This window comes from Mus caroli, unplaced genomic scaffold, assembly GCF_978045245.1.
Source record: "Mus caroli unplaced genomic scaffold, Mus_caroli_1 scaffold_13, whole genome shotgun sequence".
Taxonomy (NCBI): Eukaryota; Metazoa; Chordata; class Mammalia; order Rodentia; family Muridae; genus Mus; species Mus caroli.
This window is the reverse complement of record NW_028227268.1, coordinates 4,888,541-4,914,810: the sequence shown is the minus strand read 5'-3', so window position 1 is coordinate 4,914,810 and position 26,270 is coordinate 4,888,541. Positions and strand designations below refer to the sequence as shown.

General features: G+C 52.2%; 1 protein-coding gene and 1 pseudogene across 3 annotated transcripts in view; one reads left to right on the top strand and one right to left on the bottom strand.

Moving 5' to 3' along the window:
* The window catches only part of Sec14l1 (SEC14 like lipid binding 1), a 45,860-nt gene extending 20,146 nt beyond the window's left edge, over positions 1-25,714 (top strand). The window contains exons 3-17 of one of the 3 annotated variants that reach the window (XM_021176545.3): positions 8,082-8,231; positions 8,330-8,461; positions 9,889-10,017; positions 10,375-10,609; positions 11,448-11,557; positions 13,672-13,861; positions 15,026-15,114; positions 15,596-15,666; positions 16,631-16,802; positions 17,067-17,201; positions 19,763-19,897; positions 21,681-21,932; positions 22,863-23,041; positions 23,289-23,390; positions 25,200-25,714. In XM_021176545.3, coding sequence (XP_021032204.1) covers positions 8,082-8,231; positions 8,330-8,461; positions 9,889-10,017; positions 10,375-10,609; positions 11,448-11,557; positions 13,672-13,861; positions 15,026-15,114; positions 15,596-15,666; positions 16,631-16,802; positions 17,067-17,201; positions 19,763-19,897; positions 21,681-21,932; positions 22,863-23,041; positions 23,289-23,390; positions 25,200-25,215 — 2,097 coding nt within the window. In that variant the 3' untranslated portion in view covers positions 25,216-25,714. Of the gene's footprint in view, positions 1-8,081; positions 8,232-8,329; positions 8,462-9,888; positions 10,018-10,374; positions 10,610-11,447; positions 11,558-13,671; positions 13,862-15,025; positions 15,115-15,595; positions 15,667-16,630; positions 16,803-17,066; positions 17,202-19,762; positions 19,898-21,680; positions 21,933-22,862; positions 23,042-23,288 lie in introns of all 3 variants that reach the window. The other 2 variants (XM_021176546.3, XM_085829397.1) reach the window with 2 other exon arrangements.
* On the bottom strand, positions 1,424-2,097 carry LOC115032318 (large ribosomal subunit protein uL11 pseudogene; annotated as a pseudogene).
* Positions 25,715-26,270: the final 556 nt, after the last annotated feature.

Below are 26,270 nucleotides of genomic sequence, written 5' to 3'. Positions count from 1 at the left end.
CATAGTCACCTGGCTGACTCCCTGTGCATTTAGAGTTGCGAAGCCAGCAGTGTCTTGCGCTGGCCAGCGGGCTCTGGCTGGGCTGCACAGGTAGAGGTGCCCAACTGCTTAGCTTGAATGTCTCGAAGGAGCTCAAGTTTTTAGTATTTTAGTTTCTTTAAATATATTATTACATATCAGCACAAAGTTGAGTGCAGACTCAGCAGAGGAGGAAGAGTTTGAGGCAGGATTGGGCTACATGATGAGTGAGATACCATCTCAAAACCAAAAACTCAGTATGAGCACTGGGCTTGCCCTGGGACTGGGGGCTGCCAAGCAGCCGATCCCGTCCTCCCTCTTCCTTCTTTCCTTCTCTTTCTCTGTCTCCCTCCCTTCTTCCCTTCCCTCCCTCACCCTTTCTCTCTATCTCTGTCTCTGTCTGTCTGTCTGTCTCTGTCTGTCTGTCTCTCTCTGTCTCTCTCTCTTTTTGTTTTTTGTTTTTTGATGATTTCCTCCAGACAGGATCTTACTGTGTAGTCCTGGCTAGCCCAGAACGCTCTACATAGACTAGACAGACTGGCCTTGAACACACAGTTCACTTGAACACACACTGGCCTCTTGCCTTTTTGTCTCCCAAGTACTGGGATTAAAAGTGGCCACCTTTAATCTATGCTACTAAGCCTGGCCACAGGTAGGTTTTTCTATGGCTTCTGTCAGAAGCACACAGGCCTAGCGAAGAATGAGCTGTGATCTAAAGCAGTTTTCCTGGAGCTGTCAATGTCAATGTCTAGACTTGGGTATCCATAAGCCTTCACCCTGCCCCGTGGTACAAGGGATCAAACCCAGGCCTTGTTCTTGTAGGCAAGTGCTCCACCACTGAGCTACCCTGCAGCCTATGCTTTTGAGTAACAACAATACACCAGGGTATCTGAAACATTTGTGGTCCCTCCTTGGAAACTGAGTTTGATGCAGAAATCTGAAAGCCTTCTCTGGAATTGACCTGGGCTATCAATGGTTCCTCTCCAGTGACTCTAGCTGCCCTCTGTAGGCCTCTCCACAGATATTTCCTCAGAGCTGGCTCTTTCTCAGTAAAGGCTGCAGCCAGCCTTGCCCCAAGTGTGTGCTGTAGCTTATAGCTGAATCTGTTACATTATTGTTAAGTAGGTCACTAGCTTATTTAAGCCCCTAATACTCCTGAGTCCTCCTGTTACATCCTCCAGCATCCTTAGCTTAGGGCCTGTGTGTCACAGGGGTGTGCGTGTGTGTCCCTGAGTGTGTATGTACACGTGGAGGTTAGAGGACAATTCTCAGGGAGTTGGTTTTCCTGGTACCTTGTGGAATTTGGGATCAAACTCAGGACATCAGGCCTGCATAACAGTGCCTCTACCTCCAGCTGTTTTTAAAATCCAATAGTCTTTTATTGAAATTATTTTCTCGTTGCCTCTTAGCCAGCTGGGCATTCCACTCCACCACTGTTGATGTCATCTATGATGTCATGAGGGTGGTGGCCATCCGAATCACAGCCCACAGACTGTGCAGTACCCAGGATCTGCTGGGCAGTGGTGACAGTGTCATTAGATGTGAGGTCCACGGTGTATATGTAATGTTCTTCTGCTTGTTTCTGTGTCTCGGTGGCACCTTGAGGGCTTTGATGACCAGGGCAGAGGCAGAGGGCACCACCTCAGTCTGGGGCCTGTCTCTTCTGGATGCTCAGTTTTACTGTAACCCTGAGACCTTTCCAGTCACCGCTGCCCTTGGCAATGTCATCACCAGCCCAGACAATGATTTGGGAGGCCAAGGCGAATGTGGGCACTAACCTCGCCTCCAGTGCACCTCAGATACATGACTTTGATCTCGGGGTCAAACTTGCATGGCATGGTGGAGGCGGCTGGTGTCGGATGAACCGGGATTCGGGAAGACTGAAGACGTTGTTGCACAGTTGCCTCCTCTTTTGCAGACCCTGGTTTGTTTTCTGAGGCTGGGTTGGCCTTGAGTAGTGGGAGGGGCATCGGATAGCTGCGTTCCGCACCGCACCGTGCCTCTGGGCTGCCTCTGAGCTGCCGCTTCCACAGGCGGTGGTCAGTCAGTGGCGCTAGGACTTGGTGCGTCTGCCTCCTGACCGTGTTGAAGGATCCGTTGTGATATTGAGCACTTATGGTTTAGTTTATGTGCTCACTGACTTTTTTCCAGGATAAACCTGTGCCTGAGAGTCACTCTTTTTGGTCATATTTAGTGTTCCAGAACATCTCACTTTTCCAGAAAACAGCTGGCTTGGTTTGTTAGCAGAATTGGGCGTGAACACAGTTCCGTTTGGAAGGGGTTGTTCTTTAAACAGAATTTCTTTTAAATAAGTTTTCCTGGCACCCTGCGGTACTCCGCTCATTAATTCAAAGTCAGTCCGCCTTCACTAATACGGTTTTCTTCAGCACAGCGCTCGCTGTTAATATGTCAGCAGCACATCCAGAAGTTGGTTAAAGCTGAACGCTCTGTCGCCACCCCCACCCCCTAACGGCAGGCTCCGAGCCCTGTGAAGGGGAAGAGTGGGTGTGGACACGGTGGGAGGAAGAGTTATCCAGGAGGCAGCTTCCTTCTGGGGGAGGAGGCAAGTTAATAAGGCCCTAGTGTTGTTTTTATTATTCAGACAAGTGCTGCTTTAAACACAGTGCAAGCGATCACAATAGCTTTCTCTTTCCACAGCCAGCCCCCCTGAAAGGGAACGTCTCTTGCTGAAGAACTGATGTGTGCGGGCTGGGCTCGGCTCAGCCCCTTGACTCACTTGCTGAGCGCTGGGTGTGTTACAGACTCACTCTAGGCTAGGTGGGCCCTGTGGGGTTGCTGCTGCCCCTCTGGGTCTCCTGTCAGAGCAGAGCCGATGAGGCTCTTGGGCTTGTACAGAGCCTTGAAAGCAGGAGGCTTCCTGCTGCTAGACTTGGTGTGCATGGGCTCCATGTCACTCCAGCCTATGGACCCTGCGAGAGAAAGGTACCACTCAGCAGTCCTACCCTGGGGCGGGGCTCCGACAGACACCCGGGTGGGGTTTCATGTGTAAAATGTAGCAGTGTTGCATTTAACCAGCCACAGGAAAGACAGTACATCCTGTGTTAGTGTCCCTCCCTCCCTTCCTTCTTTCCCTCTTTCCCTCCCTCCCTCCTTCACAAAAGGAAGAAAGGAAAAAAAAAAGACCCATAGCTGTATCCATACGAGTGCATGTACAGCCACTGAGGGATACCCTAGCCCTGGGTTCTGGGTTGGTTTGTTTTTTTTAAATTTGAGATGCTGGCCAACCGAACCGAGGGCCTTGTGCACGCCATGAAGGTGCTTTCCTCTAAGGCTTAGCCCCAACCTGCCCCTTCAGCCCTGTTTTACTTTTTGTTGTCCAGGCTGCTCTTGGGCTTGTGATCTCCTGCTTCTGCCCCTGAGCCCCTGGCATTGCCTCCTAGGCAGGAGGCAGGCTCCTGGTTTCCTGTTCGTGTCAGTGTGTTTATATTTCTGGCTCAGTGTAATACAGCTGGGGCTACACAGAGAAACCCTGTATGGAAAAAGCGAGAGTGGGGGGGGGGGAGGAGGAGGAAGAGGAGGAGGAGAAGAGGAAGTTTCCCGGAATAAAGCTCTTTCTTTTCCTTTGAATATTTTCTCCAATTTTTTTTTGTTATTGACTCTCCTAACTTTTTGTTTTGGGAAATTTCCACTTGTAAAACGTTGCTAGAGAAGAGCAGTAAGCACCATGGCAATTCTCCACACCTGTGTGACAGGAACGTTGGAGGACAAGTTCTGTCTGTATTGTGAGACTTTAGCTACTGAAGGATGGGGTTTCTGAGAGGCCGTTCGTTCTCCTGACTACTGAGATTGGTCCCAGCCCGGCCTTCAAAGTACAGTAGTGATGCTATTGATAACGTGGGCTGCTGCCTCGTGTCCCCGGGCTTGGTGCGTGGCTGCCCATTGGTGTTCCAGGGTAAGGTGGAAGCCGCACTTTGCCCCACACCCCTGTAGATTGCAGTGTTTTCAGCCACGTGTGTTTCTGTTGCGGCCTTGACACTTTGTTTCATTTTATAAGTGTCATGTTGTATGTCTTGGTGTTTCACCTGCAAATATGTCTGTGTACCACGAGCTGGGGTCTCCTGGAACTGCAATTACAGATGGTTGTGAGCTGCCCCGTGGGTGCTGGGGACCAAACCTAGGTCCTCGGCAAGAGCAGCTGGTGCTCTTAACCTCTGAGCTCTCCGCCCGCCCATGTTTTATTATTTATTTATTGGGGGTGGGGTGGGGTTGTTTTGGTTTTGCAAGACGGGGTTTCTCTGTGTAGCTCTCTGGCTGTCCTGTAACTCACTTCGTACTTCAGGCTGGCCTCAAACTCAGAGATCTACCTGCCCCCGCCGCCGCTGCCGCCGCTCCCGCCCCCCCTCCAATGCTGGGATCAGAAGCATGGACCACACTACCCAGCCCTGATTTTTTTTCCTTTAAGATTTATTTATTTATTTATTTATTTATTTATTTATTTATTTATTTACTATATGTGTGTACACTGTAGCTGTCTTCAGACACTCCAGAAGAGGGCATCAGATTTTTTTTTACAGATGGTTGTGAGCCACCATGTGGTTGCTGGGAACTGAACTCAGGATGTTTGGAAGAGCAATTGGTGCTCTTAACCGCTGAGCCATCTCACCAGCCCTTTTTTAAAAAAAAAAAAATAATAAAACAACAACAACAATTTTAACTTTAGAATTTTATAGAATTAGGAATTTTCTGAATTTCTTCTCATGAGTAGTGGAGATTGAACCTGGGTTCTGCACACCACTCTGGGGTCCTGCTGTTGCTTCCCGACCCTCCATTGGATAGAGCTAGGGGAAGTGACAGATTTTCATGAGACTGGCTTGTCTCTGTCTTCAGGGGCTGCTTAGCAGCTTGCTCAGAGCCTCACAGGTTGTCGTTGCTGTTGAACACTAGGCGCTGGTGCCTGTGAGCCTCAGAGGAGGAGTTCACAGCAGCCTCCGCAGGCTCCTTCCCCTTGCCCCTTTGGTTAGTCTCCTGTGCTGATAGTGTGCAGGACTCGTTGGCCCCGGTGACTAAGAAACAAAGGTTGGACTCATTGGTTTGCTTAGGAAGCAATTTTTCCATAATAAAAAAAATGTTTATTAGCAAAGAGCTTGTTTCAGGCATTGAGGTTCTTATTTTCCCAAGAGCAAATGGAGAACTGAGATTTGGTCCCTGCCCTGTGGTTGGTACTGCTGGGTGGCCAGACGGGAAGGGGCATGGAGAGAGGAGGGAGCCGGAAAGCTCTCTGCACGCTGGCGCGGGAGACTCTGTACCTTTAACCTCTCCTGAGCCTGGGTGCCCAGGTGCCACCTGGCTGATTACCTTGAGGTACAAGGGAGGGGCCCTGCCTTGTGAGAGACTGCACAGGTGGTGACTTCCTAGGGAGTGAATGGGTTTCAGTTACAAGGCCTGCTGTGTAGGTGTGTCCACACAGCTTCAAGAAGAGAAAGAACGGCAAGACATGGTGGCACACACCTTTCTCCCAACACTTGGGAGGCAGAGGCTGATCTGCAGAGGTTTGGCCATGTAGAGAGACCCTGTCTCAGCTCCACACACCCTCCCCCCAATGTAGTGATGTGCTTTGAAAGTGGCTCCTTTAGGTGTTGACCAAGAAGAGCCTCCCTCTGCCATCTTTGTTAGACGACTAGTTGTTCGTTCTTACAAGATGTAATCTGGAGCCCTTGTGTCCTTGTCATGGCATGTCAGTAACAGGAGGTGCAGCTGGCTCGCAGCCCCTTCCCACTGCAGAGCTTTCAGGGTGCAGCACAGAATTCTTCCCTGGAAGACTTGGTCCGTCATGGCCTCCTGAGGCTTGTCCCTGGAGTGACCTGGCAGGTAAATGAGCATCCCAAATGCTAGTTGTGCATAGAGAGACACTACTGTGTGACATGTGACATCCTGGCAGTCATGGAGTTTGGGATACGTTTGATTGGAGGAGAGGAAGCTAACCCGTATGTACCATCAGTGCCGTGTGCCGGCCGCCTTCCTTCCAAGCTGTCCTCACATGCTCACCCAGTCTCTGAAAGTGAGACTCTCATTGCTATTGGCACTTCCTTCTCTCCCCAAGAGGAGGCCAGGGCTGCCGTGGCCTAAGGAGGACCTTGTCAGAAGATAAGGATCCAGTTCTTCCTGCGGCATTGTCGCTTCCTCCATTGCCTTCACCCTGGGATACAGCTGCAGGTCCTGGTCCTCACTGCTCACTGTAAACACAGCTCTCTGGACTTGAGCCCCAGTGAAAACCCAAGACCTGTCCTGTGTCCCCACGTTCCTGCCCCGCCAGGCTGCTGCTTTCTCCAGCTCCTGTACTGTGCAGCACCTCTGCCATCGTGATCCTCGGCAGTGTGGTGCGCATTCCCTGCCTGCTCTTTGTGCCTTGTAGCTGCCTACTACGGTGCCTCCTAAGTACCTCAGATGGATGCGACCTGCAGTTTCTCAGAGCAGATGTGGTGATGATCTTGGCTAGCTGGAACTGAATCGAGTCCTAGCCACAATCCAGGTGGAGCGGTCCTGCCATACTCACGGCAGAGGTTACCTACGGTCAGATGGGCAGACCTGGCTGGGGAGCGGCAGTCGCCCGCCCTCTGCACTGTGCTTTCCAGCTGGCTTTGGGGCTGCGCCTGTGTGCAGGCCACCGAAACCGCTAGTGTGGTTTTGACCATCGGCACACATCTCCTCCTTAAATACACTTTTGGTTGCAGTTACGACGAGACCTCACCCTGAAATGCTCTCCCCGCTTTTAGTTAGACACCTGCCAGTCTTGTGTGGTGGTGCTTGCAGTGCCTCCTTCCTAGAGGAAGCGTGCTACAGAACAGGTACGGGGTTTCCTGGGCCTGGACGGACGGAGGCCTTAGATGTGAGTGTGTTCACAGTTCTCCTCTCAGTTGCGCAGAGTTAGTCAAGTCTGGTGCTTTGGTGCATCCTGTAGAATTCACGCATTACATCACAAGCTTTTCCTTCCCTTGATTCTTGTTTTGAGATAATTGTTGATTCATAATATATTAACATAATTGGAGATAATACTATAGTAAGCTTCCATGAGCTCTTCAAACCCATTGCCACATGGTAACACGTTGTAGAGGAAACATCCGTCATCAGGGTTGGGGTGGCAGCCGTTCCATGTGCACCAGTGTCTTTCTCATGGCCCCTAGTCTTCAGTGTCTCTAATTCTGTATAAAATCAAGGTCGTCCTTACCTACGTAGTGAGTTTGAGGCCAGTGTGGGACATGTGAAACCCCATAGCAAATAGAAAGGTGGGTTCCAGCAGGTGTGGCTGGTTGGGCTGTGGACGCTCCACGCGCAGAGGTGGAGCGTTTTGGACGTGTGCGTTCTGAAGGACGTGGAGTTGCTGTTGTGAGCAGCAGACAGACGACTGTTGGTGACTTCACGCTCAGAGCTCAGGCTTGAGAAACGTCTGCTTTCTCCATCACTCGCATCTGTTCACAGTCTTGCCAGCAGTGTAGCCCTGGCTGTCCTGGAACTCACTTTGTAGACCAGGCTGGCTTCAAAATCAGAGATCCGCCTTCGTCTGCCTCCCGAGTGCTGGGATTAAAGTTGTGTGCCACCTATTTCTTTCTTCCATTTAATTCTTTCTACATTTATGGAACATGATTTAGGTAGAACCCAAGCTGCAGGTCAGTTGAATGGGTTCTTAGCATGCACACGCTCAACTGAGCTGCATCTCGGAGGAGAGGGAGCGATGAGCTGGGTCTGTTTGCCTGCTGGCCTGCATCTGCAGCACTGAGTAGCCGGCCGGCCTCTGGCCATGTGATGCTAGCTTGAGGGAACCCTTCCTGTCCGTTGCCTTTCAGAGTCACGTTAGCCATGTTGGTTCTTCTGCCTTGCCATATAGATTTGAAGGTCATCTTGCATTTAGTTCTAGAAAAGCCTACTGGGGTGTGGCACTGTGTTGAACACGCATGCCTACGTGGGCAAAATCGCCATCCTCCGGAGGTCAGGGCTCGAGGCCATGAACCTGGATTGTCCTTCTTTCATGGGATCAGCTGTACTGCAGTCTAAGGTGCAGCAGCGACGGCTGTCATTTTTTTTCTGTCACTATCATCTGTCCTCAGGCCTATGAGAGGAGGTTTCCTACATGTCCTCTGATTCCAATGTTCGTGGACAGTGACACTGTGAGCGAGTTCAAGAGTGAGGATGGGGCTCTTCATGTCATCGAGAGGCGCTGCAAGTTGGATATAGATGCGCCCAGGCTGTTGAAGAAGGTAGCTGGGGAAGGACACTGTGGGGGTCTGTGGGTGAGCGCATGCTCGCCCATGAGCCGGGGAACTCACCGCCTTCCCTCCTTATCTCTTCTTCACAGATCGCAGGAGTCGATTACGTTTATTTTGTCCAGAAAAACTCCCTGAATTCTCGAGATCGCACTTTGCACATCGAGGCCCACAATGAGACATTTTCTAACCGGGTCATCATCCACGAACACTGCTGTTACACGGTGAGTCGTGGCACCAGCTCGCTGGGGTCCTGCAGCCAGTAGGGACAACAGGGTAGGGTGGCGCTCTGTCCTTCAGCCACTGCTGTTTCTCCTTTCAGATGAGTGGTACAGTGGGGACTTGGTGTGGCGTTCTGAGGGGAGGGTTGTCGTAGTGTGACAGTCAAGGCTGCCAGCTGATGGCGTGACTGTTCTTTTTTCTGAAGCAGTGACTCACTCTGTACCCTATCTTGGAATTTGCCATGTAGACCAGGCTAGCCTTAATTTGCCACTGTCTTCTTGCCTTGTCTCCTGAGTGCTGAATTACACGTGTGTACCATGACACTCAGCTCCTGATGAATCTGTTTTGTGTTTTGAAACAGGGTTTCACTGTGTAGCCCTGGCTGGCCTGAATTCCCTGTGTAGAGTGGGCTGGGCTGGAACTCATAAAAGGTCTAGCTGCCTCTACCTCCCAAGGGCTCAGACTAAAAGCATGTAGTACCAAGGCCAACTTCCCGATTGCTTCTAAGTATGGAGAGTTTTTTCTGGCCTAGTGTGACACTTTACAAGTGTGTGCTGACCTAGTGTGACACTTCACAAGTGTGCACTGAAGCTGAGGTTGTGTGTCTTTGCAGGTAGAGCTCTGAGCACCTGTCCAACTTGCTCTACACTGCATAGACCCCAAGCATGAGAATAAAACCCCTCCTAGTCTATGTCTCAGCTGTTAGCCTCCTTCACAGAGACCCCAGTGACACACCGAACCCTTGCCACACTTATCTCTGTCCCTTCCTCCTCACGCACCAGCCTTCCACTACTTGCTCTGCCTGGCATCCAGCCACACCAGTTTGCCGGCCCCTCCCCCTGCTTGGCCTTTATCCATAGCACTGCCTCCCAAATAGCCATGTGGCTTTCTCGCCTCTCATATCTGCAGTGCCTCTGTCCCTGGAGTCTGACTGGCACAGAATGTGGCTCTTCTGTTCGTGTGGAGCCACCACAGGTGCTGGGTGAATTAGCAGACAAGAGAGCCAGAGGTGAAAGCTGTAGTCAGGCACTCAGGGACGGTCCTGAGACAGTTATTAGCGCCTGTGCACGTCAACTGCGTCTGGGTAACTTTCTGCCATGCTTTCCTCGTTCCTCATGGCAGTGATGTCATTAAACATCTCTCCTCAGCCGGGCGGTGGTGGCGCACGCCTTTAATCCCAGCACTTGGGAGGCAGAGACTGGCAGATTTCTGAGTTCGAGGTCAGCCTGGTCTACAAAAGTGAGTTCCAGGACAACCAGGGCTATACAGAGAAACCCTGTCTCGAACCCCCCCCCCCACACACACACACAAAACCCCCCAAAACCAAAAAACAACATCTCTCCTCTGGGTGCTGGTCTGCTAGCCAGGGCACAGACAAGTTGTGTCTCCATGGAGAGCATTACTGGGAACGGCTTCTCTCCACCTGCAGGTTCACCCTGAGAATGAAGACTGGACCTGTTTCGAACAGTCTGCAAGTTTAGATATCAAATCCTTCTTTGGTTTTGAAAGTACAGTGGAAAAAATTGCCATGAAACATTATACAAGCAACATTAAAAAAGTGAGTAGCTTTCTTGAGGTTTTATGGAAAAGGGAGGCAGGAGTCTCTGAGAGAATGACCACATCTTGTGCCTTCTTTAGTTGTTTATTTGTGGAGACAGACTTCCACATTTACTTAAACTCATGATCCTCCTGCTTCAGGCTCCCAGGCATTAGGGTTACAAGTGTGTACCGTGTCACCCAGTGAGAACCTGGGTGGGTAGGTGGGGCTGGGAATTGGATTCAGGGCCTGGTGCACGAAGCCAGCCTTCCGCCACAGAGCTTCCTCCACAGCACCCAAGTTCCCGTCTGGGTGGTGTTGTGTGAACTGGGGCCTGGCTGCTTGGGGCATGCTCACCCTAGCTGTCTTACCTTAAAGGGGAAAGAGATCATTGAATACTACCTACGGCAGCTGGAGGAGGAAGGCATCACCTTCGTGCCCCGCTGGACCCCGCCCCCCGTGGGACCCTCAGAAACATGTTCATCAAGCAAGAATCAAGTCACACCTGCAGCTGTCCTTGTCCCAGACACTGCTGCTGTCATGGAGGGGCTGAGCGGGGAAAACCTCAGTAGCCCAGGAGCAGCGTCTGAGCCCGTGGTGGGAACCCCTGACGGTGAGCCTGGCCCCGCTGAGGGGAACCCACGGCTCTGCCCAGCCTTGTCTCCTCAGGCAGTCCATCTTGCACAGGAGAGAAAGTCTGTCCGCTTCAGGCCTTGCCCCTGACCCTCCCACTTAGAGAAGGCACACTCACTTTCCTCTTGTTTAAACAGAGTTATTTCTAATGTCCACGCCCTGGTTGTTGGCGGTCAGTGACTGACTGTAAGGCACTGTCCTTGTCCACAGCTTTCCTGTCACATGGCTCCTGTGCTTCCTGTGTGGCTCCTCTCAGTGCTCAGTGACAGGTTTTACCCCTTTAGTCATGGCTGTTTCAGGTTGGAAATATCTTCAGGTCATATTTGGGTCCACTGAGGCACAGAGCAGTTGAGAGACTTGTCAGTGGTCACACTCACAGCTACTGAGTGGCTGGGCTAAGAGTACATTTACAGTGGCTGGGCCCAGGGCTGTGTGCAGAAAATCAGAAAAGAGGCATTATTGGATGAGTATCTTTCTCTTTCCTTCCGTCTGCTCAGCTTCGGGCAGTGCTGGGGAAAGGGCGGTGCTCTTGACCTCAATCGGTTAAAGATACAGGGCTGGCTCTGCGGAGGTTGGCCTGTCCTGATCAGCGCTGGGTTACAGGCAGAGGGCTGGAAAGAGGCTCGAAACCTCTGGTGCTTATCTTGATCTCATCTTAAAGAGGCTTACTTACCTGTGCTTATCAGCGATGCCTCCCTAAACACTCAGGGTGGCTGCCAACGCCGCTGCCCCACTCCCAGCACACCCTGCCCACACCAGCCAGACAGAAGGGCTCGGGGTTCTCTGTGGTAAATAATGCTGTGCACATTAAATTCCAGATAAATTAGATGCCGACTACATCAAGAGATACTTGGGTGACCTGACTCCCCTCCAAGAGAGCTGCCTCATTAGACTGCGCCAGTGGCTCCAGGAGACACACAAGGGCAAGGTGAGTGTCACCTCTTCAGTTCCATCCCAGAATCACTCCCCAGTCTCCTGGGAAGCTGAGGACTGAGCAGGAACTAAGTGACCACTTCCACTGTGCCTCCTCCTGTTCTGAAAGCTCATGAGTGTGTCTGCTGTGACACAAAATCCTTAGGCAGGCTTAGGATGCCATCCATCCTCACAGAGCTGCCATTTGCTGCACTTCCCAGACAGAGGTCAAGCTTATCAACCACAAAGTGCCAAATCACAGCCCAGAGTCTGTTGGTACTGAGTAGCTGAAGGCTAGACATGTTGGCGCATGTTTAAAGTGTAGCCCTTAGCATGCAAAGAAATTAGCTTTGTTATGACGTTTTTGTGCACACATATCATTAACTTTGAGTGTCATTCCCGTCGCAGTGGGGCTTTGATTTTTGACATTGCAGGAGATCCAGCTCCACCGGCGTGAGGTTTACAGGAAACAAGCTGTTCGGTGTGCCTGCCCAGCTATGGACATTGTCAGCTCCACACGGAGCTGGCCATCCGTGTGGCTGGCCTGGTCCATAGGGCTTGCTTGCCTGGGTTCACAGCACACAGTGCCTGCCAGCCGTTAGGGAAGCTGCTACAGAGGAGGAATGGCAGCCTGTGTGCCGGCTGTGTGTGAGCAGATGCTCTCCAGCACCTTCAGTCCTCACAGCCCTGTGGAAGAATGAGTGCAGTGTGGGGAGCAACTCGGAGGGAGGGGTTAAGCATGTAGCAGAGGCCTGGGGGCTAGTGCGGGCTAGATAAAGCAGGACACTCGGCTCCAGCACCCACAGGCTGGTCGTGCCCCCTTCTCCCTTTGCTTTTTGAAAGAAATATAGGTAACTGGTTTATTAGGGTGAGAACTAACTTTTCTTTATGTTTTTAAATTGTTTTTGGTTTTTTTTATTTATGTGTGTGTGTTTCCTACATGCATGCCATGTGCATGCAGTGTTTGCAGAGGCCAGAAGAGGGCATTATAGTCCCCGGGACTGGAGTTACAGATGGGTGTGAACAGCCCTGTGAGAGCTGGGAATTGAACCTGGGTCTTCTGGAAGAGCAGCTGGTGATCTGATGGCTGAGCAATCTCTTCAGCTCCCCCTTTCTTTTCTGGGAGAGTCTTACTCTCCCAGCTGCAAACCTTCAAAAAAAAACCTTTTAATTATTTTATGTTTATGGGTATTTTGCTTGCATTTATAACTACTGACCTGCATCTCAGCCCCAAATACTTGAAAACTTTTGATCCTTTTGTGTCAGCCACCCAAGTGTTGGGATGATGTGTGTGCCACCCTCCTTCCTCACCCACACTCTCACTTCCGCATGACTTTTGTTCTTTTCCAATGGTTGATGCCAACTCGGCAGTACTGCTTCACCTCAGACGGCCAGGAGGGGCCTGAGAGGCATGGCTCCCACTCACTTCCTGCTCTCCTGAAGCCCTCACTGCCCTCATTCCTGGGTGTGTGGCCCGGAGCAGGTTGGGAACACAGTCCCAGCTCTGTTCTTCACTCGGGCAAGCTTCCTGTGGATTGACGGCAGTGGATCCTAGAGAATATTCTGGTGTGTAGCACCGCCATCATGTCCACACCAGCATCTGAAGTGTACTGTGTGCCGAAAAATGAACTTGCTGCCAGGGTGTAGGACTGAGGCAGGAAGTTTAAGTCTGTTTGCAGCCAGGTGTGGTGGTGTCTGTCTGCCCTTAGTTAAGGCAGAGGCAGGCGGGTCTACCTAGTAAGTTCTCTCCAGAGCTTCATAGTGACACCCTGTCTCCAAAATAGCCAAACAAACACAGAGACCAGTTTGCCTGCCTCCTCCAGACCAGACTTGGCTGGGTTGAAAACAGAGCGGTCGGGATTGTTATCCCAGCACTCCTAGGTTTTAACTTTGTGAACATCGTTCTCCAGATTATTGTAGCTTTATTAAAATGACTCCTGGGGCGAGTTTTCTGGCAAGGGATGGACCCTGGGTCTTGTGCATGGGAAAGCGCTGTGCCCCACAATGCGCCAACCTAGGAGCATGGCCTCTCAGTGACATGATCAGTGCAGCTCACTGTTGGCGGGGTTAGGTCAGGGTTTGACCTCTTGCCCAGTCACTCCAGGTCCCTTAAAGCCTTTGTTCTCCTAGATCCCAAAGGACGAGCATATCCTTCGGTTCCTGCGCGCCCGGGATTTTAATATTGACAAGGCCAGAGAGATCATGTGTCAGTCTCTAACCTGGCGGAAGCAGCACCAGGTGGATTACATCCTGGACACTTGGACTCCGCCCCAGGTCCTTCTGGACTACTACGCTGGGGGCTGGCATCACCATGATAAAGGTAGGTGAACCTGAGCATGCTCACAGCGCTGCAGGCTGTCTGAAGCCCTGCAGCGACAGTGGGCGGGGCCTTCCCACCACGTGACTGGCTGGCAAGACTCTTCTTGATGCCCATTCACACCCAAGCCTGAGCAGCCAGGCATGGGAACGGGGGACAGGTGCCTTGTCTTCTGTTTTAAGTCTAGTTGAGGAAACTAACACTGAGTGTGTAGTAAGATATTGACAGACCTGCTGTGTTAGCTCATTTCTCTAATCAGCATTTAGGAGACAGACGGATCTTGAAGCCATTCTGGACAATAGAGCTAGAGTTATAGGTGAGACTGTGTCAAACAGAAGATTGACAGATGGGTTTTACTAACTGTCAGAAGAGCTAGGTGTGGTGGCTACTGTTTCTACTCCACCCCTTGAGCAGAGGGAGGGGGTTTCTGTAAGGTCAAGGTTGGCCTCATCTACCTAGCAAGTTGTAAGCCAGCCAGAAATCCACAGTGAGGTCCTGGGCTTCAGTGGGGAGTTCTGCAGGAGGCAGCCGAGAGTCCCAGGCACAGCAGACTAGTGTGCTGAGGAGGCTGATCTCGGTGCTACCCCTCCAGCCTGGCCAGGGTCCGGGACCACTTCTGCAGGAGGTGCTGTGGGCCAAGAGCCTCTCTACTTGGGTGGGGTCATCACAGGCTCTACAGTGAGCCGGGCGGCAGGGCTGGCTGTGGGACTTCAGGGTCTCCAGTGTACATCCTTGGGGAGGAAGGCTGGCTTTAAAGATCTTGACAACAATTTTTAAATAATTTATGGGAAAATTATTTTAGAATTAAACAACCAAAACTGTGTACTCATAGAAATGATGTCCCCTGTAGTGAGCACTGAGCTTAGCAGCACCCATGTTCAAACAGGCTGGGGAGCCAGATAGGCTGCACCCCACTTCAGTCCCCCTCGGCCTGGCCCGGCAATAGCTCGAGCCCCGGGGCCCGTGGCTTGCTGTCAGCTAATAGCTTCTGTATCTGTGAAGGTGCTGCCCTACCAGACCATCCTGACACAGAAGCCAGTCTTCCTCAGAGTAGGCCAGAACCCTATGTGTATCTCAAGCACAGGGGAGCTTCCTTAGCCTCTTATGAGGGCTCTTAGAGATCTGTCCTTCCACTCACCACAGCTTCCTCCTTGCCTTCGCTTGCAGATGGACGGCCGCTGTATGTGCTTAGGCTGGGCCAGATGGACACCAAAGGCTTGGTGCGAGCTCTCGGAGAGGAGGCCCTACTGCGATACGTACGTGCTCAGCTGGGAGTGCAAGGCTGGAGGCTGGCCTTGTTTTTGTTGCCAGCAGGACTAGGCACCACAGCAGGCTACTCAGACAAATGTGTAGTGCTCCACCCTTGGGGAGATGTGCTCTACATAAGGGCTTCTTAGGAGGGGACACACACACGCGTGCACTCGCGCACGTTCAGTCTCTCTCTCTCTCCCCCCTCCTACTGTCCCAAACGAGCTTGTTCTGCAAACACCCCCATATCAATCAGTGCCCAGGTGACTTGAACTGCCACTTTCTTAGGGCCACCTGCTTTGTCTGCTGTGGCTGCTCCTGTCTATTCTCTGTAAGGGAAATGTTTGTTGTTGCTGTGTGGGGTGTGTGTGAGGACAGTGCTTGAGGTCCCATGTGCACCTGTCATCTTGCCTTAATTCCCCTCTGTGGAGTCTGATGTCACCTTTGCCTTCTGGGACTGACCCTTGCTGTCACGGCCTTTGCTTACAGGTTCTTTCCATAAACGAAGAAGGCCTGAGACGATGCGAGGAAAACACCAAGGTCTTCGGCCGGCCAATCAGGTGGGTGGCCTTGGCTCTCTCCAGCAGGTAAAGAACAGGAGCTAAATCAGCTTCCTTCCGTTGCTGCTGGCCCCACCGCCTGATGGTTACCGTTTACCACATGTAAACACATGTAAAGGTTGAAAAGCAAGCGCTGAGGTCAATGGCAGGGTTTGTATTTGTCAGCCTGATGTACCAGTCTGCATGGCCCTGGGAGCCAGACTGCAGGTGAATTCCTGTGGGCTTTGTTTCACTCCCCCAACCCCCAGGTCTTTTCTAATTGTGGAATGCTGTTGTGAAATGGCCAGAGAAAACCTTTTAGAAAAGAAAAGCCAGGCACAGTGGCTCAGGCTGTGATTCCCACGCTTGAGAGACAGAGACAGGAGGAGGACGAGCTCAAGGTCATTGTCACAACGCACGGTTCAAGGCCAGCCTAAGTCACCAGAGACCCCATGTCAAATAAAGTGGGCATGACTCAGGCTGAACGGCGTCGGTTCTGCCAGGCCAGGGTGTGCAGGGCCCCTGCTCACAGCTGCTTGTCCTACTGATTCCTGAGGCCGTGCTAGGCCTGTGGCTATCACAGTTACCGCAGCTCACACCTGAGGCCATCAATGCCTGCTGTCTGCTTTGGCAACAGGTCAGGGAGGTAGCACCAGCTTGCTCAGCACTGAGCAGGTCTGAGGGGCTCTTTAGTTGTGTAGTTGGAGTTTCAGAGCTAGGGTCTCATTAGCCCAGGCTGTCCTTGAACTCCTGAGCACTGGGATTTCAGCAGTTTGTAGTCTGTCTGGACTTCATCTTGTACTTCAGGTGTTGTTCCTATTCTCTTGAGCCTCTGTATTTCATACACATAGATATAAATAAGGGGTTATAGCACTTTAATTTTTTAAAACTGGTATATTTGGGAATGGCTGTAAATGACTTTTATATCAAAAGAAGAAAATTAAATCCATTTAAAGAAAAACCCATGTCTTCCTATAACTTGCAGTTCGTGGACCTGCTTGGTGGACCTTGAAGGGCTGAACATGCGCCATCTGTGGAGACCAGGGGTCAAAGCCTTGCTGCGAATCATCGAGGTGGTGGAGGCCAACTACCCGGAGACGCTGGGTCGCCTCCTCATCCTCCGAGCCCCCAGGGTCTTCCCTGTCCTCTGGACGCTGGTGGGTTTAGATGTTGTTCTGTAGCCAGCAGGGCATACTCAGTTCACATCTCCCACTGCAGTCTCAGCTGAGCAGGAGAGAGCAGACAAACACATAGAGATAGAGCAAGGCTTTCCTGAGGCCTCAGTGCTCAGGCAGTAGACTCACAGAGCATATGCTAGCTGTCACCTGTCACCTCACCCACACATGGTGTCACACGCAGGCTTAGTCTCTGAAGCTCACAGCTCCCCAGATGAAGTTACTCTTGTGTCTGCTCACTTGCAGGTTAGTCCATTTATTGATGACAACACCAGAAGGAAGTTCCTCATTTATGCAGGAAATGACTACCAGGGCCCAGGAGGCCTGCTGGATTACATCGATAAAGAGATTATTCCCGATTTCCTGAGTGGGGAGTGCATGGTATGTATGGGCAAGAAGGTGCACACGGCACATGGTTTGCATGAAAGGGTTGTGACCCGTTGGTTGGCTTTATTTCATCAGATCCACATGTGGGCCCTGGGCTGACGCGGCTGAGCCCCTGGGGACTTTGTTGATGATGCACATTTGCATTAACACTTGGGAGGATTTGTTATGGGGCCGAGCAAAGCACAGCTTTCTTTATTCACACAGCATTGTGCGACTCACATCTCTACTGCATCAGGAGTTACACGTTTCACAACTATGGCTTTTTACATGATTCGGGGGGTGCACATGCGTGTGTTTTCGTGTATACGCACGTGTGGTGTGTGTGTGTGTCTATGCGCATGAGTGTGTGCATACATGTGTGCACGCATGCATGTGTGTAAGTGTATAGGCCCAAGGTTGACTGTTGGTCTCCATCTTGTTATTCGGGGCAAAGTCTCTCATTTGAACCCAGGACTCACTAATGAGGTGAGTCCACATAGCCAGCTTGCTCCAGGATCCTTCCCTCTGGGTCTCATGAAGTGGAATTACAGGTAGGCTCCTCTGCCCACTCAGCATTTACAGAGGTGCTAGGGATCCAGAGCAGGGCCTCACAGTTCTGTGACCTACACCTCATCTTTAAGGACACTTGCAAGGCGTTGTTGCCTTGTCTCCAAGGCGGATTTCTCCTAGACTTAAGTAAACAGACGGAATGTTCAAAGTTGGAAAGCAGAAGAGGGGCTTCTCTGTTTGTAGATTTGGGGTTTAAGAAGTGAGGTGATGGGGCTGGAGAGATGGCTCAGTGGTTAAGAGCACTAGGTGCTCTTCCAGAGGTCCTGAGTTCAATTCCCAGCAACCACATGGTGGCTCACAACCATCTATAGTGAGATCTGACCCCCTCTTCTGGGGTGTCTGAAGATAGTTACAGTGTACTTACATATAATAAATAAACAAATCTTAAAAAAAAAACACAAAACAAAACAAAAAAAAGAAGTGAGGTGATGGATAGATAGGTAGCCAGAGTGCTCTGCTTGCAGACCCTTTGCTGCGGTGCAGGAGTCTGATGCTGGGACATGCAGGCTCGTGCCTAGCGGCTTGACAGGAGGATTCAGGGACTGGAGGCTCACAGCACACAGTAGGAGTGCAAGCAGCAGGGAGTCAAGGTCCTTAGCAGGCGATCTAGTCTCACTTGATGGTACTATTGGTCTTCTGAGGGGTGTGCGCTGGGAAACAGAAGAGGTGGGCTTGATTTCAATGAGGAGATTGAAGATGCAGTACAGGGAGCAAGTCATCAGGAGCAAGGTTAGCGCACAGGTGGGCTGCGGCACCCTTGCCTGCTGTCAAGGGGAAGCGCGCATCCCAGGCAGTTATGACAAAGACTGAGGGGGGAGGGACTCACAACTGTTCCTCGCGTCTCCCGTTGGTGTCCGCCAGTGCTCCGATGGCTCAGAGTCAAGAGGAGGCCTTCTCAGGTCTGTTAACTTCCTGGCCAGCCTGGTGTTGGTTGCTTGCTTGCTTGGTTGGTTGGTCTGTCTTCCTTAAGACAGACGCAGTCTCAGTATGTAACCAGGCTGACCCTGAACTCACAGCCCTCTGGTCTCTGTACTCTGAGTGCTGATTGCAGGCTTCACTGGCAAGCCTGTTCCATGCCAGTGTTTGTGACTTTAGTGACTGCAGGGATGTAGCCAGGCTGACCCTGAACTCACAGCCCTCTGGTCCTTTCTGTGGAGTGGCTTCTAGGTTGATAATCTAGGGGGTACTTAGATTTTATGCACCTGAAGGTGAGTTTGTTTTATTTAGGTCAATTAGAAAATGTATAGTGGGGCTGGAGAGATGGCTCAGTGGTTAAGAGTGCCGATTGCTCTTCTGAAGGTCATGAGTTCAAATCCCAGCAACCACATGGTGGCTCACAACCATCCGTAATGAGATCTGATGCCCTCCTCTTGGGGTGTCTGAAGACAGCTACAGTGTACTTACATATAATAAATAAATAAATATTTTAAATAAAAAAAAATGTATAGTAAGAATAAATTCTAATTCAGCGTAGCTTTTTCAAGTAAATTCAAAAGAAATAGTCCCTTGTTAACCTTCAGCTGATTCATTAATCCTTAGGCCTGGGTTACATCGGAAGTTTGCTTTATTTTATCTTGGTTATAATTTCTTCCTTCTTTTTTCTGGTGCTGATAAAACCGAGAGCCTCGTGCATTTCGGGCAGCCCTGTGCTGCTGGGCTGCACCCACAGAGAGATGGTAGTTTCTGTGGCTAAGGAATAAAGCGAATGGACTGACTGTCCTGCAGGGCAGTATGGGTTCTGTTAATTCTCTTGTAGGTCATCTTAGTAATTGAGCTCCGTATCTCATGGTTATTAGTGTGAATCCTGTGGTAAACCAGCCTCAGCTTGTTCTCATTTATTCAGAGTGAAAACACGTGTGTTTAAGTGGGCTTTACAAATACTTTGCTAAGTACTGTAGACTGATAGATAACGTTGCCAGTGTTCTGTCTTCTCAGCTACTCCTGGGTATGGGGTGAGCGGCGGTCTGGCCTCTGCGCAGCTCTCACAGCCGTGTTTGCCTTTCTAGTGTGACGTGCCAGAGGGTGGATTGGTCCCCAAATCCCTGTACAGGACTGCAGAGGAGCTGGAAAATGAAGACCTGAAGCTCTGGACGGAGACCATCTACCAGTCTGCCAGCGTGTTCAAAGGAGCTCCACATGAGGTGCCCACCTTGCGGCCTCTTCCATGGGAGAGACCCCCTCCCCACCACCTGGCATGCAGGGCTTCCCTCCGGGGCCTTGGCTTCTTTTTCTGGTTTTGTTCTTTAGGTTCAGTTGGTACTGATGTCAGTCAGTCAGTGGCAACACCGAAGGGTAGGGCTGCCTGTCTTCCCAGAGCACTTTGAAAGCAGATTAGCCCATTGATGCTGTTCCCTGGACCTGACCCAGAGTGTGGCTTGCTGGGGAGGGGTGTTTCCCGTTCCTGCATTTAGTTGGATAGCTTTATGGAACACATTTCACCCACCCGTCTGGTCATTTGTGTTTCTGTCTTTGCTGCTGTTTGTCGGTCTGGTGGAAGGAGGAGAGCTGAGCCCTCTTGTTTCCCTTCTGCCGACCTGGGTGTGGTGGCAGGTGCAGCAGCTGCAGTGGCCCTGTTTGACGCGTCCTCTAGCCTGTCCATGTGGCGTGACATTGCTGGCTCACCCTTTGCCTCGCTCTGCTCTGGGGCAGCTGTGTTGCTCAGTGTTCCTGGTGGGAGGCAGTGCTTTAGACAGAACGGGCCCGTCCGTCAGTGCGGCTGGCTCCTGGATGACTTTCTGCAGTGGCAACCTGGGTTCAGCTGCCTGCAATTTCCATAACTGGTGTGTCTCCCCCAAGAGCTGCAGGTACATAGAGGCAGGCTGAAGAGTGGGCCTGGGGCTATGCTGAGAACAGACAGGCACAGGTCCTGTGTGTCTGCCTCCCTCCCTCCCTCTCTCATTGTCCAGTCCAGTGCAGGGAACCTTGGACCTTTGTCCCAAGACTCACTCCTTCATTCCTTTTGTAGGGGCCTTTAGGTAGGCTGGGGTGGAGGGGCCCTGGCTCACTGTTTATTAGGCAGCTGTCAGGTTTATCTTGTTGCAAGGCTCAGGGCTTGTCGTGTTTCCTGTGAGTCATTGTTGGAACAGTGAAAGCGACATTCTGCCTTGGGGGATAAGTAAAGTGCCCACCAGAGGCTGCTGCCCAGGCTGGAGGCTGATGTCGGAGTCCCAGGTCTGTCAGCACAGGGGCCAAGGTCCTGGCCAGGTCTGCCTGTGGGGAGCGGCTCTGATGAAGGGAACGTGCTGCATCCATCCTTTAGTGCACCTCCTGCTCTGAGAGGGGCCATTGTGGCTCTTGGATCTGCTGTTATGCCCTTCAGAGGTCATGGAAGGGTTAGGGGAGACAAGGCAGTGGACTGCACAGCCATTCCTGCAGTGTGGCCTCACACCCTCCTCACACACACATCCTCCTCACAGACCTGCTCTGTCCCTCTTGGACACTTGAGGTGATGCAGGATAAATTCCAGGTTTGGGATTGACACTCTGCATCCCTGGCAGTCACCCCAGGACACAGCTGATCTCACCACCCACTTGTGTGCATCCGTTCCCCTCAGCACCTTGTGTGGCAGCTAGCACCGCACTCTGCACTCTGCCCACCCTTCGGTTTGTGCCACCTTGGTGCTCCCAGCCTGAGGCAGTTCACTGAGTCTCCCGTCCATGCTTTTTTGACTTGTTGGGAAGTAAGGAGGCTCTCCGGTTGCTAGCGGTCAGGAACACTGTTTGATAGAGTGCTGGATACGTTGGCAGGTGGGCATCTAGATGACTGAGTGACCTGTGGCAAAGAGAAGTGCCCATGTGATCTCTCCTACTCTCTGCCAGCTCACACATCTGAGCCAGAGAGCCCCCAGAGAGCCCATTCCTGCCCCAGCACTCGCTGCCAGGCCTTGTGCCTCAGATTGGTTGCTGACCAGATCTCTTTCTCCAGATTCTCATTCAGATTGTGGACGCCTCCTCAGTGATCACCTGGGATTTTGATGTGTGCAAAGGGGACATCGTCTTTAACATTTATCACTCCAAGAGGTCCCCCCAGCCACCCAAGAAGGACTCGCTGGGGGCTCACAGCATCACTTCCCCAGGAGGGAATAACGTGCAGCTGATAGACAAAGTCTGGCAGCTGGGCCGGGACTATAGCATGGTGGAGTCTCCTCTAATATGCAAAGAAGGAGAGAGCGTGCAGGTAAGCCTGCCAGCCAGCACTGCTGCAGACTCTGTCCTGAGAAGGCTGTATCTGGCCCTCTAGCCCATGTGGCTTCTGCCACCAGGAGAATGGCACAGGTGGTCTGCCTAGTGCCAGAAAGACTCAGGATGCCCCAGGGCACAGAGGCAGGAGAATCTCGAGACCTTAGTAAAGTGTGGGTTTCCCCAGAAGTACACGTGCACCCAAGTGACAGGTGACAGGGAACTAGGCTTTGCCTCCAGAGGGAAGTCACACAGACAGAAGCAAGAGGGGAACGTGCAGAGGGCACTGCCAGCTCTTGCTAAAACCCATGACAGCTCTATACTGCGAGGGTTCCTGTTGGCCCCTGTGGCTCTCTCTCTGTATGCTGGCACCGGCACACGTCTGGCACTGAATGCCCACTTACTTCTTTTCCTCCTGCAATGCCTCTGACCACAGTGGCTGCCCGCTGTCCTCCAGCTGAGGTTTTCAGAAGCCAGCTGCCAGTGCATGCGGTCTGTGACGCAGTGTAGAGGGAGTCTTCCCATCGTAAAAGCTGGCTCTGCTTCTGGATCTTTAAACCAGAATGGAAGAAGTCATTGGAACAGATTGCCCGGTGTGCTAGGAAGGTGACAGGAGGGAGTGGCAGAGAGGCTGCTCCCTGACCTAGCCGGCTCTGTCAGAGAGACAGGCCCTCCTGACAGCTCCCACCTGGCCAGGCACTTTCAGCCTAGTGCTCTCTAGAGGCTGCAGGTTGCTGAAGGTGGTAGACAAGGTGCATGCTGCCTTCCCAACACCTGACAGACCTGGCACAGGCTGCCTCAGTGGGTGGAGACAGCCAATAGCACAGGCTGCCTCAGTGGGTGGAAGGGCATCCATCATTAGGCTGTTGGCTCAGGACACCCCTCCCCTTGGTGGAATGTCCTGAGTTGCTGCTGTTCACTGTTGCAGGGGTCCCATGTGACCAGGTGGCCAGGCTTCTACATCCTACAGTGGAAATTCCACACCATGCCAGCATGCGCTGCCACCAACCTACCCCGAGTGGACGACGTGCTGGCCTCCCTGCAGGTCTCCTCCCACAAGTGCAAAGTGATGTACTACACAGAAGTGATCGGCTCTGAAGATTTCAGGTTTGTGCCTGAGAGGGAGGCTCTGGCAGCAGGGACTACTTGTTCACTGCCTGCAGCTCTCCATAGGAAAGGGAGTGTAGCACTTGCTAAGTGCAGTGTCACCTGCGGGGCAAACTAAGGATTCCTCCATTGATTCTCATGTCCTGTCCCAACTTTACAAGGGCCGATGGGGGAGGAGCCAGATAGAGATGCTGGGGCGGCTCAGAGCAGCTCCTCACTCCTAGTTCTTTGTTGATTACATCTGCAGAGGCTCCATGACCAGCCTGGAATCTAGCCACAGCGGGTTCTCACAGCTCAGTGCCGCCACCACCTCCTCCAGCCAGTCGCAATCCAGCTCCATGATTTCCAGGTAGTGCCGCGAAGCCTGCGCCTGCGCGGAGGGCGGGCGCCCCGGCTGCTGTGCTCCGCCCACCCCAGGATGTGCAGACTCCGCCCACCCCTGGATGTGCAGACTCCTCCCTCTAGATAGCAGCTAGATCTGCAGATGGTCACTAGTCACCTGGTCCCCAGACCATCCTGAGAGGTAGTTTTAACTCTACCCCTAACTTTAACTCAATAGCCATAGATTTTGTATACAGCGTGCACAAAATCAAACCAGAGCACAAGGGCTCTCGACAGAAAAGTAGTTTATCTACAGTAAGAGACTGACTGGTCTCAGTTGTCGATGCAAAAAATGTTTCCAACAAACTCCACCTTGTCCACTAGTGAATGACTTGTGTGACACCCTGCAGAGACTCGCCACCTCCTCCTCCTCCACGGAACCAAAGCTGCAGCAGGCAGCCCTTAAGCTGCAGTGGAGTCCTCTCGGCTCCCTGTTAGTGGAGGTGGCCTGTGGATCCAGGACAGCTCTTGAGGTCCCTTTCCGCTAAGGACTTGGCAGCCTGAGGAGCACCCAGTGCTGGGTCAGAGCCAGCCTGATCCTGAGCAGACACTGCAGCCCAGGAGGGGCTGCCAGGGCTCCTCCTGAATCCTGACACCACCGCCATCATTAAACATTGCTTTCTCTCTCCTCCTCTTCAAATCTTTGGATATTTTTCAGAGCAAAATTTTTCTGTCCGTGAACTTGGTGGAGGGGGTGGGGAGGATTCTTTCCCTCTGCTGAGTGCTGCCTTTCCTTCTGCAGGAGGGCGGCTCTGTGCCCTTAGCACCCAGGGTCTTCAGTCCTCTCAGAACCTAGGGTCCTCAGCCCGTAGCACCCTGGGTTCTCAGCCCTTAGCACCCAGGGTCTTCAGTCCTCCCAGCAGCACCCAGAGTCCTCAGTCTTCCCAGCACCCAGGATCCTCAGTCCTAGCACCCAGGGTCCTCAGCTCTCAGCAGGGTGTTTGGAAGCAGTAGGTCACACTTGCCTTTAGAAGTGTGGCAGTGCAAACTCTAGCAATGCTCTCCAGGGGGGTGCATGGCTTGCAGTGGCCTTTGGCATGTGAGTGGATGTTGGGTATGTGTGTAGGTGCTGTGTGTGTGCATGAGGGAGTGGGGTATAGCTGGGGAGGGGCTGCAGAGCTGCACTTGTTCTGTCTGCTTTTCATAGAAGCAGGTCAGAGGCTGGGGCTAGTTTGCCTTTTTTCTTCTTCTTTTTTTTTTTTTTTTTTCCTGATCTTGACTTCCCAGAGCCTGCTGTTGGAGCAGATCCTCGCTTTATGGCTTTTATGGGGAAAGCTGCTTCTTAGCGAGCTGTCTAGAAGTTGCAGGTGGCTGATCTCCAGAGGAGGGGGGCCCAGGATCTACTTGTGTGTGTGGTAACAGTGTCTAAAGATGTGTGCCAAATCCGCGTGGCCATGAGTGTGTATGGCGGGAGTGGACGCCTGTGTAGACGCTGCTCTGAGGCGCTGGGTGGCTGGCTGTGCGGTGAGAGCTATGGAGAGACTGTGGCATGTCAGCAAGCATGAGGAGAGCCGACACAGCAGCCTGGCTTGGCCAATGAGCCCCCTGGCTCCTGGCACCCTGAGCCGTGCTTGAGCCTCTGTTTGGTGGCCTTTCTGGCCCACTGCCATGCATTTCCTGTCTGTGGGAGCGCTTGTACACAGCACAGCAGGGCTGTGCTACCGCGTCCATGCTGCTTCCAGTCAGGGCTTCCCAGCTCCGAGTGAAAGGACCTGAAGATGCCCCTGCTCTTTCTCTCTTCTCTCTCCCTTCCCCTCTCCCTTTCTCCATGTCCCAGATGGCGATTTTGCTGACATCCTCCAAGAAAGCGCTTCACTCGACAGCCCACATGAGCCCAGAGATGTTTGTAGACCTATCTGAGTCGCAGCCATGTCCCAGGCTGAAGAGCTGTTCCCCTTAAGTCCATGCCGAAGTGGCACTGTTGAGCCCCCCAGAGCTGAGAGCATCTTTAAGAGCTCAAAGCACACAACTGCACACTCACAGGCCCTCAGCTTCCCCAAGCCACAGGGCACTGGCTGCCCTGTGAGGGGAGGCTGGCTACCAGGTGACCATGTGGCTCACACACGGGGCTGCTCCTCCCAGTGCCCAGCACCTCCTAACATGCTGCTCCCTCACTCTGGGCTCTCCCTGTTTCTAGTGTCTTAACCCATTCTCCTTCCTGAATCCATTCTTTGCATATCAGATTCTGTAAATGTTTTGTAAACATATTACCTCACTCTTGGTAATACAATACTGATAGTCTTTAAAAGATTTTTTTATTGTTACAATAATAAATGTGAACTGTTTAAGAAAGAGTGTCCTTTTCTTCTTGGGTGGCCCCGAGGACGAGTAGAGATTGAGAGGGGAAGCTGCCCGTGCCCAAAGGCAAGGGGAGGCCAAGCGGCTGAGTGGATGGCCAGCAGTCACCCTGTGCCTCTCGAAGTCCTGCTGTGCAGCTCAGCACATCAGACATGTGCTGCAGAGTGAGTTCTAGGATAGCCTGGGCTACGTGCCAAAACCCCGCCTCACAGCCTGGCTCTCGGTATCATTGTATTACTTAATAGTAAAATAGATTTCTCCAAGCAGGTGACTCTGGAATTCAGGACAGTAAGCAGGTGTGGACCTGGGGAGGCTAGAGTGACCTCATCTTGGCTCTCTTGTTTCTGGGGTCTGCAGAGGCAACAGAGCCCAGGACAACAGGGCACAGGTCTGGGAGGGGGAAGGTCATCACGGTCTTGCCAGGGTGCAAGGTCAGAACCTCCTAAAGGGAAGGACAGTCGTCATCCTTGATCTGCCCTTAGGCACATCTGGGGGTCTGATCATGTAGAAAGCAAGAGACTCCCAAGCATGCCTCATTGCCTGGCGTGTG